At 36.9% G+C, this 13477-nt stretch overlaps 1 protein-coding gene across 2 annotated transcripts in view; it reads right to left on the bottom strand.

The window, feature by feature from the left end:
* Positions 1 to 3768: 3768 nt before the first annotated feature.
* The window catches only part of mmp16b (matrix metallopeptidase 16b (membrane-inserted)), a 39927-nt gene continuing 30218 nt past the window's right edge, over positions 3769 to 13477 (bottom strand). For both annotated transcript variants that reach the window (XM_056264531.1, XM_056264524.1), the window contains exons 5-10: positions 10317 to 10478; positions 9216 to 9433; positions 8998 to 9136; positions 7845 to 7995; positions 7615 to 7730; positions 3769 to 5128 (exon numbers count right to left, since the gene is read on the bottom strand). In XM_056264531.1, coding sequence (XP_056120506.1) covers positions 4761 to 5128; positions 7615 to 7730; positions 7845 to 7995; positions 8998 to 9136; positions 9216 to 9433; positions 10317 to 10478 — 1154 coding nt within the window. In that variant the 3' untranslated portion in view covers positions 3769 to 4760. The remainder of the gene's footprint in view (positions 5129 to 7614; positions 7731 to 7844; positions 7996 to 8997; positions 9137 to 9215; positions 9434 to 10316; positions 10479 to 13477) is intronic.

The following is a 13477-nucleotide window of genomic DNA, read 5'->3' on the forward strand; positions in this document are numbered from 1 at the left end:
ACACACTATGACTAAATGTGATCTTCGACTTCATGGCTGAGTTAATGCTGTTCCTAAATGCTTCCACTTTCCAATTATACCACTTACAGTTGACCGAATATATAGCAGGCATGAAATTTCATGAACTGACTAATTCCAAAGGTGGCATCCAATCACAGTACCACGCTTGCATTCACTGAGCTCTTCAGAACGACCCATTTTTTCACAAATGCATTTCAGGGTTACGGACCAGTGAAATGCCAATGGTTTTCTTTCCAGTGTTCACTAACCTTTTCCTTTTAGCGTGAACCTCAGTGCTTAAATTTCTTCTGAGATGCAGTGAACCAGGCAGCACCTGCAATCTGCTCTCTACCAGATTCATTTCAATTACACACTCTGTTTTACATTGCAGAGAACTTCACACTAAATGGAAGTCATGAGTGTGACCTATTTTACAGTCACTGCATTTCAGGGTGAGGTGAGCAAAGGGGTGGAGGAACATAATACATCAGCGTAGCTGGTTATTATATTAGATTGAGTATATTTGCCCTGTTGCACTGCAATATTGTGCAGATACACTGCCCTTGTTTAAATAGGCAGTGGTGTATCTGCACAATATTGCAGTGTAACAGGGCGAATAAAAATATCCTGCGCCAAAGTTATATATAAATAGTTTAAGTTTATAGTATATTATAAATATATAAATGCACTACCGTTCAAAAGTCAGCACATTTCTTTTTTGAAAGTAATGAATACTTTTATTCAGCAAAAGGATGCATTAAATTGATCAAAAGTGACTGACGTTTAATGCTACAAAAGAGGTGTATTTAGAACAAATGCTGTTCTTTGGGGGGGAAAGTATCAGTTTCCACAAGAATATTAAGCAGCACAGCTGTTTTTAGCATTGATAATGATAAGAATTGTTTCTTGAGCATCAAATAATCATATCAGAATGATTTCTGAAGGATCATGTGACTCTGAAGACTGGAGTAATGATGCTGAAATAAGTTACATTTTAATATGACAATAGAAAACTGTTATTTTTAATTGTAATATTTCACAATTTTACTGTTTCTACTGTATTTTTGATCATGCAGCCTTGGTGAGCAAAAGAGACTTCTTTCAAAAACATAATAAAACTTACCGAGCCCAAGACCTCACTGAAGTTCCCCCATTACAATATAAAGTTGTGACAATATTTTCATGAGACAACACTATTATTTAATATATAATTGTTTAATTATATCATCCAAACAACCTTTCATGAATCTCAGTGATAAATTACATGTTAATGTCTTATGGTTGCCTGATACATTTTGTTAACTTCTTCATTAGAGCTCACAAGAATGATTCACACGCCACATCTTAGATAATATCTTATTATTGACGTACTGCATAATTTGCCTTTCATGTCCGTAATAAAGACACTACATTAGATATATATACAGCATGTTCAGATCCGCATCCAAGTGACCTCAAAGGTAGAATGGGGCATATTCTTGAGATGTTCTTCTGGTAATAATGAAAGCAACAGTTCACACATGGAAATTCATGTTTCCGTCTCAGTATTGTTCAACTGGATGGCTGATGCTGATGGCATGGTGAGAAACACCATAGTCCATTATAGATCAGTTCTTAGAAGAAAAGATAAAACAAGACATGTGACAATATTCACCACTTCCAAGAAACACTCAAAATGGAATATAAAACGGCAACATTTGATGTGTTCAGTCACAGATATATATGCTCTGAGAATGATTATGCTAACAAAATATTTTCACATGGTCATCATTAAGCAGTAAAGCTATTCCTCTGATTGCAGTATCTTAGTTTCCTTTTAGCGGTGCGACAAATGCTATTTTACCCAAACCCATGCCTGAAAAGAGCATTTTATGACACTCAAGCGTGGACTTTACCAGATAAACATTGGGTGTTTGCAAGGCAGCACTGTAATAATTAACTTCACACAAAAAGTTAAGATTCTTCTTTTCTGATTGGTAAATCACAGCATTGTAAATCTGTAATGTAATGGACCATGTTTTCTTAGCAGAAGCTACATGATAATATAAAGGTACATTTATAAAATTCAAATCAATATTTTTTTCTGTCCACGTATTTTATTTATTTCATGTAAAAGTTTCTTTATTTTAGCCGTGAAAAATAAAGTGGAATAATGTACAGTCAGCCATTTATTATCACAAAAAAAGTGATTTGTGTATTAATAATAATGATAAATGGACATTAATAGGCATCCTGCATCCTGATTGGCCCATTCTTGGCATCATTTTGCATACTGTACGCCAGTGTTGGGGAAAGTTACTTTTAAAAGTAATGTGTTACAATATTGTTTTAAAAAAGTAACTAATTGCGTTACTTAGTAACTTTTATTGGGAAGTAATGTTACACTACCTTTGCATTACTGTGTCTCACCTGTCAACGCTATCTCACGACCAATTCGTCCGAATTTGACGAGTGATTAAAAGATGGCTAATTCGTACGAATTCGTACGACCTCACTCGACCTCACTCGTACGAATTTGTACGATTTGTCTAAACCCACGTGTTGGGTAGGTTTAGGGGCGGGGTCAGGGGTAGGTCATTCGTACGAATTCATACGAATTGGGAAACTCGTCAAATATGTACGATTTAGCAAAAATCGTACTAATTCGTACGAGTGAGGTCGTACGAATTGTTATGAATTAGCCATCTTTTAATCACTCGTCAAATTTGGACGAATTGGACGTGAGATCGGGTTGTGCAGGGCTTGCTTATTTTTTTAAAGTAAAATTTTTGGGCAAAAGTAAAAAATTCACGCCTGTACAGTAGAGGGCGCATCTCAAACAAACCTTTCATCTGTGCTGCCATTCTGGATTGGGGAAGGATGCCTTCAATAAATAGGGGGAAAAAAAGTGGTAACACTTTATTTTCAGGTGACGTAGTTACACGTTACTACATGTACTTTCTATAGTAATAACAGTACATTATTCATAATTACAAGTAACTTACCAAACCAAACCCTAAACCTAACTCTATAGTTAGTACATGTAGTTAATTAATATTACTCAGTACTTATTTGAGTAAGTACAATGTAACTACGGCAAAAAAAAGTGTAACCAAAAAAGTAACTTGCGTTACTTATTTGAAAATGTTCTTATTTTTGTTGTAAATTTAAAAGTAACATGTTACTTTACTTGTTACTTGAAAAAAGTCATCTGTTGATGTAACTCACTTTACCTGTAATGTGTTACCCTCAACACTGCTGTACGCATGCTGCCCTATTTTTCTAACTACGTGTACTCTGTACGCTCATCTCGCACATTTTTTTTACCAATTACTTTGCACTAATTAGATGGTCTACAAGGTGCCGACGCTGTCTAAAAAAAAGAATCAGAAGAGAAAACACAACAACAGCAACAAACCACTGGAAACCACGAAAACAATGCCGGTGTTGACAAGCACGTGTGTGAGTGAATAAAGAGATACAAAGAAATGTAATCAATCATAACTTCTGTTAAGAAATAGCACAGGCACACCACAAAGATCAAACTTTCTAGTCAGCCTGTGTTGAACCGCCTTGCTATAAAATGTAAGCTATACGATCAGCTGTGCGCATATGCTAAGCGCTCGCGTCTAAACCGGAGTGGACTTTACACTGCAAAGACAATCTTACATTACAGGTTGTTTTTCGAAGACGGCCAACAGAAGATTCACACAGTAAGTGGCTCTGATGCAGCATTTCATTCACTGAACCAAAGCTAAACTTACCCCAAACCTTAACACTATTCTCTTGCTGCCTTGCAAGCACAAGTATGTTCTTCAGGAAATGCAAATATAGCTCATTTCAGTGGTTTTTATTGATAATCTATTGATTCTTAAGAGCATCAGGAAGGTTCATTAGGAATTTCTGCTAAACGCCATCCTTTTACTTAATTAATTCTCTACGATTTGATTGGAAGCACTTACCCAAAAGTCTAATTTTCTATGCTGTGGTTTGAAGTGTGGAAAAAAATGCAGCAGTACAGAACATGGACGGCAGCCATACACTCGTTTTTAAACTTTTCAACAGTCAGCGGCCCTTTAAATCGTACTGCAAGTTCACATTGGTCAGCAGAGCGTCAAAAGAACAGTGATGAAAAAATGAAGTAATGGAAAGGGGTCGCATTCACACAGGCACATGTACACCAACATACAGAAAAATAAACTCAATATGTGATTAAGGCATTCGACGAAATATTGCATGTAGCCCCAATGTTATTATGTCAAGGCCCTTTCTGATTTCCAAGCGAACAGATCCCATATATTCTGCAGATGAACGCAGCTGAATGGAACTCAAATAATGATGGATAATCCAGTCATCTCAGGATATCCCATGTGAATGAAGCAATCCTCTTTGGACACTAAGGGCATATTTGGTTTGGGTATCAGTTTTTCGACACAAGCAAGTATTTCGGAGTGACAGGTGATTTCGCATGTTACATGGAGTATCGAGATCAGCAGTCTGAAGATAAATAATTCTTGAGTCAATTGAAAAGTTGATAATTATGGTTTGTAGAGTAAGAGTTCACTCCGGCACAGGACTCTGGGAACCAAAATGGCCGCCCAAAGCCACACAGAGTTCCAAAACCATACAAAAACAACACATTGCCACCTTCAAAGGCTGACCAGAAGGAAGTTGGCATGCTGTCCATTTATGCCGTCCTTCACTTCTGCCAATTACTTTGACCTTTGAGGGGATTTTTAAGACGGAAATAGTTTTTTCAGTGGGAGTGGGACCTCAATTTCTCAGACCCACTCCTGCATGGATCTCTTGCAGTACAGTATGTGGCGCTGCGTGTCCTTCCTCTTGAAGCGGAACACGGTGTAAAGCAACACCATCATGCACAGAGCCAGGACACATGGGATGGCAATGGCCACCGCTTTCTCTGCTCCACCACTGCTCTCCAGCTTCAGCACGATGTCAACGTCATCATCGTGGTCATACTGCGGCGGTTCCTCTTCCTGTGGGGAGCTCCAGTCCCAGTCGGGGTCGGTTGTGTAACCGTCGCAGCCCATAAAATCCCGCAGGATAGACCTAGGGTAGCCTTGCTCCACTCTCAGCCGCTGGTTGTTGAACTTCCAATACTCCTTCCCCTTGTAGAAGTATGTGAATCCTTAGGGAAGAAGGAAGACAGCTCATATTGAACCACACATATTGGAAAACATAACCATATGATATTCTTAGAAATTTCAACCAATCCAGTCATTGCTTGTACAATGATTTTTGGGTAATAAAAGAATGTAATTAGAAGTCAATTATATGTTACTATAATTATAGGCCTATTAAATTGTATGATACTTTCTTGTGCTCACCAGAAAGCTGCTTTAGACCACGCTTGAATGGACAAAACACACTAAATAATGCCAAAATGCACCTTTTGTCAAGTATCCTTGCAAGCATAGTTAAATGAGTTAAATGAAGTCTTAATGTCCTTAAAGAGTTGTGTGAAAAAGGATCCGCATCATGTGTGGCTGGTCTTAAAGTGACAGCAGCCTAATAAACCTGCTGCTGTGATGTCTGTCATTACTGTTAATCAATGAACAAAAGACAAAAAACTGCTCTTGACTGAATAACACAGCTTTAAGACGGATTCATCTATATTTAATTTAAAAAAATTTAAATTAATTTTTGCAGTGAAGACTGTGAAGTGTTTGATAACTTTTTTCAATTTCTGTATATATCCTACCTGTTAAACCTACCTGAAAATCTTAAAGCAATGTTTACAAGGTTACATGGGTCAAAAACAATGAAAACAATAACTTTTTGTGCATTTTGACAGGGCAAGTAACAATCTGAAGTGGTCTGACTGGGCCAATAGAAAAGTTGAACCCTGATATATTGAAGGGCACAGGTAAATATGACATTTATTAATGGGTTGATGAGAAGATTGTTTTAAGTTCACTTAAATTAAAAGTTGTTATATTTTTTAAAGCCTAATAAATGTCAAAAATTCAGCTTTCAATTATACTCTAATGCTGAATGCCTATTCAGGGCTAAAATAGAGAGAGAAAAAAATATATTTCATAGAGACATCAGTAACAGTATTGGTATCAGTGATACTGGCCTTCTTTCATAAAAAAGATGCCATTAAACAAATATTTAAAATATAAACTACTATCTTAATGTTGTTTCTACGTTAATTTCGAGATTGAATGCAAACTTATTACAGTATAAAAATATATTAAAAACTTTCGTGATTAATTAAAGAAAATACGATTAATTAGTTCAATTTTTTTGATCGATTGACAGCACTATTATATACTTGAAATGAAAATTTAACATTACTTTTAGAATGTACCATGGTACCATGTACCATACCAAAGACCATTCCGATTAAAGTAAAACAAAGGTATACATTTAGTAAAAAGCTACCAAACCTTTTTTGAAGCTCCCATTTGGCAACTATTGGTTCAATTATGAGGAAGTAGAAGTTGAAGTTATAAATCACCCAAATGCTGCCTAGAACTAGTTGTTCCTCAAAAACTCACAAGAGATTGTTGAGAGAAGCCACAGTGAGGCCAATTATCACACCGAAGGAGCTCAGAGATCAGGTGAGGACTCACTACTGAGTACAGAGTACAACCATCATATACAAGTTTAAAGAAACTTTTTATCTTCTGCCAGTTGTCACCAACACAAAGTCTGAAGCTCAGCACCTCAGAGTGAGCCAATTACTTAAACCCTGCGCCTCTGAGGGGATTCTAGGCTGGAAAGAGTTTCAGTCTACATTCAGGTGTCTAAACAACATTTAAATGTGGGGTAAGGTGACCAGACATCCGTTTTCTGGGTACTGTCCCAGGTTTCTTGGTCGCACGCCACTATTTTAGCCTTGATAAACTGAAGCCGGATGAGAGCAGAGCATTATGGTTATAAGGTTATAAGTATATAAGTTATAAGGTTACACACACACACACACACACATCTTAACACAGTGGAGAAAATACACCTGATATAAAATAATAATAATAAACCCACTAAACAATTATATTTTGAAGAATGCATGTACTTTGTGCTTAAAATTAGCCTAAAATGCAAAATAATAAGCCTAATTAGCCTTAGATTTTAGCCAATGATCCATTTCCCAAAAGCACAAATATAAAATCACCTTTGAAAAGTTAAAAATATATAATTACTGTATATAGAATATGTTTATTCTTTGGTATTTTTAATTGTGTGATTTTTGGTGAAATGTATTAAAACCAGTTAGACCTGCAAACATCATAATAATTAATAATAATAATAATTATTATTATTGAACTAGGAAATGTCCCTGGTTTTATAAATCTCAATGTGTTGATTTAGTTAAGCGAAACATAATATTTCACTTTGTAATTAAAAATATATATTAAATATAAAAAATAAAATAAAAAATTTGGGGGCTTTTTCCAGTTTTACTGAAAAGAGTATAAAATGTAAGAATACTCAAACTTGCACCACCCACATAAAAAGTCATATCTCAGTGTGTCTGAGCATTATGTGCCAACCACCAGACCCTGGCACCAATGAAAATGCAATTATGGCACTTACAATGATTCATTTTGATTTCCAGTATTATTACAAGGCACTTCACAGTTAGCTGGGATCATTTCGATGTCTTACCATTGGCTTTGTCCACAAAGGCTCCCTGTGGAGAGTCTGGGATGCCTTTCCACACAGTAATAGGTTTTGGATATCCAGGGTCCATGGTCCTCATGTCCTCATTGTACCTCCAATACCTGTAACAGTAGACAGAGAAAGAAAAATCGGTCTCTGACGTTATGGAACAATCCAGTGAAGGGGGTTTCCACTGGGTCCTATTGTACACTGTGCCTGGAAGCTATAAAACTGACCTATCTCCTTTGAAGAAGTAGGTTTTGGCCACATCTTCCCACCAAACAGCGGTTTCAATGCTCTGCGTAGGCATTCCATTGCCAAAAAGAGAAATGTTCTGAGGATATGTGGGCTGCAGAGTTGTATCCTTAAACACCCAGAACCGGTTGCCTTCGGAGATACGGAGAAATGGAAAAGATTGACTAAAGTGTTTAAATAAATGGCATTGTCTTCTCATAATAATAATAATTTGAATACTAATACAACTGATGACAATTATGGCTGCTTTTTAAGAATGCTTGTTTCCACCACGGAAAAAAAAAGTAAAAAAAAGTTTGTGTCTCACAATTCTGACGTTTTTTCTCAGAATTGTGAGTTCATACCTCGCAATTCTGAGAAAAACAAAAGAGGTCAGAATTACAGGGTTTAAACTCGCAATTGTGAGATATAAACTTCTGACTTTTCAGAATTTTAGCAATTCTGACTTTGTTTCTTAGAATTGCGAGAATTTATATCCCGCAATTTTCTCTCAGAGTTGTGAGACATTAACTCGCAATTGTGTTGTAAAGTCTGAATTGCGAGATATAAACTGAATTCTGAGAAAAAAAACTACAAAAATACAAATTTCTGTCATGAAACTCCAGATGGCTGATAGATCCTTAACTCAATTTGTTAGCGATCACATCGTTATCTACATAGCGCAGCTGATTGGTTGCTGTGGCATCAGCAGCCAATGAGCTTGCTGCTCATGATTCAAATACTTGGCATTGTTTGCTGTTAGCAGTCTGCAGTGCGCTTCAGAAACCCTCCACCTTCCCCAGCTCCACCTGTATAGATCTGCTACGGGGGTTATTTCATGTATGTTGCATGTGCAGGTGTGTATGTGAATGTGAATGTATTAACAGTAGCAAGTCTCGGTACTTGCTCTGCAGCAGCGTAGCAGATCTATTCCGTCAATACATTAACATTGCCACATCCATTACCATGCCAATCTCTCAGGGAGTTGTCATGACAGAAATAGAATTATGAGATAAAAAGGTCGCAATTACCTTGGCAGAAACAAGCTTGCACAGTTTTAACTGACCCTGAAAGCCGAGGCCTCTCCTTATAACCACATATTCACGTCTAAATTTAGGCTGTAAGATTTAAAAGTCAGAAGGAGACACGTCTTACCTTTGAAGAAGACAAATCTCCCCTCGCTGTTTTCGTAGACAGCATCGATCTTGGGAGGCAGACCTCTCCAGAAGTAGCTTATTTGCATTGGGTATCCAGGCACCACAGAATTATCTCGCACCCTCCAGAACCACTGATCCTAATAAGAGCGCACTGGTGTTAGGAAACACACAATTTATAACGCACTAATTCTCTGTGAAGCTGTTCATCAGTCATACCTTGAAGACAAACAGCTCCTGTCGTAGGATTGCCAGAGTGTTGAATCCTCCGTCGCAGATGTTGGGTTTGGAGTTGGGGTGGGCGGGTTTGGACTTCTGCGGAGGGCGATGAGGGCGACCCTGGCGGTCCTGCTTTCGAGGGTCAGTCGGTGGGTGCAGGCGAGGAGGCGTAGCGGTCGTGAGCAATCGTGTTGGCTGAGGGTTTTTGTCTGGAGGACCTGCAGAAGTAATGAAGAATTCAAATCACACATAAGGGTGTCAAGAAAAGGAAAAACTCTTTTCGAAATCTAGATGAAAACACATGTGGCAAATAAATGTACACTTTGTATTTCATGTGGTTGTGAAAAACTATTATACGATTTTCAAGAAATGCAATGATTTAACCATTAGCAGTGTGCCCCCTATTCACTGTTCCCTACATTACTCCACTAATAGAGTTCCCTTGAAGGAGTGAATGAAAACAAGTGAGTGAATTCAGACGCTGAGTGCGCAGGACGGGCTTCTGCTTTTGCATAGTTTGTTTAATCACTTGAAACTGGCTGCTCCATGTAGTAATGGGAATACATACAGATTTCTTTTCAATTATTTATTTATTTTTAAAGGCTTTTTTCTTCAGTATGACATCAGGATGGTGAAACATGCTCATCATAAAAGGTATGTCATTGTATGTATAAATTGCATTTTTAATATGTCTTTGAATAAATCAAAAATAGAACATCACTTTCAATGTCCCTTATTTAACATATTTGCAAACGATTAGAAAAAAGGATATGCTTGTGTTTCTTATGCCACTTAAAATTCTGTTAAATACTTGAAAGTTTAGTAACAAAATACAAATTAAAACTTTTTTTAATATACATGTTTTTAGTGTGTTGCTATGTGGTTGTTTGGGTATTACGGGTGTTTGCTGAGGTGTTGCTAGGCTGCTCTGATTGGTTGAAAGGTAATTGCATACTGGTCTGAATCAAATAAGTCCACCACCATGTTTTTTATAATAACCTGGGCAGCAAGATATGCCTCGGATATGGAGAAATGTGTCCTAGCGATTGTAAAAGAAAAAAAAAATTGTAATAGTAATGCTGTAAACAGGTTTAAACACACCATATATTTTCTGGATGCCCTGGAGATCATCATGAGGCAGTTTGAAGCTCTCAGTGTCCATATACTGATAGAATGGAGCCATTATAGCCGTAGGATCATTCGAATGTTCCAATCCCAAAGCATGACCAAGCTCATGGACCGCCACAAGGAACAGGTCATTACCTGGGGAGCAGAAAACAACAGTGAAGATACAATACACAGGATTTGCTTTGTTGTAGTTGTTTTTGCTTGTGCTCTTATTTATGAAAAGCATCTGGCATTATGACTCACTACACAAGTGCTTGACCTGAGATCCATCTTAATGTTGTAATGTGCAAGTGTACGGTGTGTGTGGGCATGACAGAAACAGTAGCTTTGGAAACAGAATGCAAAACAGTTCCCACATTGCTTTTTATCGTACAACAAAACTGGAAATATATTTTATCCTGAACTAATGATGAATGACAATGTTCTGCAGGATATCCTTCTCAGCCAAAATATTGTCTTAAATGTTCCCTTGTAGTGCAGGTAAAATATTAAAAGTAGGCCTATATTTTTGAAAAGAGTACTGGCACATAATATAATATAAATAAAATAAAGTGTATTTTAAAGAGACACACTTTGTAATAATGTCAAACTTTTATGTTAAAGTGCATTTTAAACAAAAAAGTACACTTATGTTGATGTGTTGCCTAACATACTAAAGCACATGTAAAGTATCATAATTATAATTTCAACTGTAATGTGTTATTCGATATTATATATATTTTAAATACATAATAAATTGCAACTTCATCATTACAAATGTGTAATTACAAATCAATTTAAATACACGACTTACACGTTTCGATCGAAATGTCATTAAAGTATATTTTAGTTTACCACAAATGCTTGCCATGACATTTGGCAGTGCACCTTCACCAAATTTCAAAGACAACATAGAAGTAATTATGAAATTACATATAAAGATGACCCTACAGTAAGTCCTACTTACAGTAAGTGGGTTAAAAGCACTCTTAAATTCATTTAATTGCTTTTAATATGAATTTAAACTATCATAAATTTAGATTTAATTGCACTTAACATGCAATTAATCTGTCCGAAAACATTACACTCAGTTGGCACTTAAGTATAATATTCTAATATATTATTTCCGTAACAATAAAATGTTTTTAAATTGTGCTATAAAGTGTACATTAGCATATTTATTCAAACAACATATCTGAACAGACCCAAATTTCAGATCTGTTTCTTACACAAAGCTCGTTTGGTTTCAAAACCATATAGAACCCCACATGTCCTATTGTTATGATACTTTTATAGTGCATTTTTGACATTTTTGGAGCTTGACGCTCAAATCTCCATTCACTTTCATTGTATAGACAAGAGTCGTCACGCTTTTTATTACTATGTACTTAACCAATTGATACAATTTACTTATTATGTGCATTCATGTTGGTGGATTGTAATTACATTTAAAGTACTCATTTAATTACCAATTTGTTACACTGTTACTTTACCTCTAACTGTAACCCAAACCCTTAAACCAAAAATTAATTCTAACCCTAACTCCTAAACCTAACATTCTTCAAACTCAGAAGTAAATGTGGGAATTATTTACTAAGTAAATCCATAGTCATGTAGGTATTTAATGTAAGTAGTTAAGGCCACCTAATATAAAGTGTGACCAAAAGAGTAGTTGACTCATCTCATTTTGTGTTGTACTCACGAAAGAAAGAAAGTCATACAGGTGGAGAACATCATGAGGGTGAGTACGTGATGTAGAATCTTTGGGTAAACTATCTTCTTTTTTTTTTTTTGCACTTTGTGTAAAGGGTCATCTTGTCGTCTTCATTGACCCCACACAAAACAGATCTGGTAACAGTGAATGAATGTTGTGGAGGCTTTCTAAATGACTCATCAAAAATAATCCCCTAATTGCTGCTTATTCTACATTACATGCTGATGGCAATCAGCCTTAACATAAAGAAAACCACAGTGTTGTCCATATGGACTGTGGTGACTCTAATGAAGCCCGACAGAAACCACGGGAAGCTATTATGCCAGGCACGTGTAACATCAGAGACGGCAGCAAAACAAACAGCCGAAGAGTGCAGGCGGCATGCCAGTAGCGAATGTATTCGCAGCCATTCATTACTGTCTCGACTGAGACATTTTGTGAAAGGAGATGAGCATCTTAAAAGCTCTCTGCATCCAGTCGGCCCAGGTAATTAAAGCTGAGTGCCTCTAAGTGCGGCTCGCAGTGAAGAGATGGATCTGATTACCTCTCATTTAATGGGCGCAACCGTAATGCAAATACTACATATCAAACAAAGCTGACACCTGACATGCACACAAACATGAACACGCGCACACACAGACTTATTCAGGGAAGAATAACTTAAGAATCAATTGAGACCAATGATAGCATTGTTTACTTGCCTTGTTTTAGCCCCTGATTCACTAAAGGAAATATGTAAATCATACCATGACTCAAAAATGTGCTGAACACTATTTGCATGGCACAATTCCCCATCTCGCAGGCCGGTTTTATCGGGACTGTGCAACTTCATTCCACCAATGCGATCTAGAATAGACTCGTGAAAAGTCAAAAGTGCGCTTGACCACTTCACATGGATATATGTCTGGATATATGACCACCATTTACTGCCATGATCATTAGAAAAGTTTGAGAAACCAGTACAATCCAGTTTACCACATGATTCTATGGGTAGTAATAGAAAGCTGTCATGTCTGTAGTAAAATTAATAAAAATTTATTATTTTAGTAATCGAAGTAAATGCAAAAGCACATGAACAGAGATACCAATTAAAGCAATGATCATTAGATTTGATCTATACCATCTTGCAGAAAACATTTTTACAGATCTCAAGTTAGCACAGACCATACAAAATCTAACACTTATTTATACATTACTGTTCAAAAAAGTGACTGTTCATTCCGTTTTTCCTCGGGTTTGACTGAAGCACAGAACCCTCCCCCTGAGTCGGGTCTTGGAGCAGGGTCTTCCAGTCCCTGGCATGAGCTCGTTTGGTCTCGAGAACCCGACAGTAAGTGGGTTTTCGCCACAGGTTGTGAACCCTTCTTTGTCATAAGGCACCTTCGGGAGTGTTTGGAGTTTTTGAGATCCTACGAAGCAGGGGCGTAGCCAGAAATTTAAT

Source organism: Rhinichthys klamathensis, unplaced genomic scaffold (assembly GCF_029890125.1).
Source record: "Rhinichthys klamathensis goyatoka isolate OS25496 unplaced genomic scaffold, OSU_Roscu_1.1 h1tg000011l_1, whole genome shotgun sequence".
Classification (NCBI taxonomy): domain Eukaryota; kingdom Metazoa; phylum Chordata; class Actinopteri; order Cypriniformes; family Leuciscidae; genus Rhinichthys; species Rhinichthys klamathensis.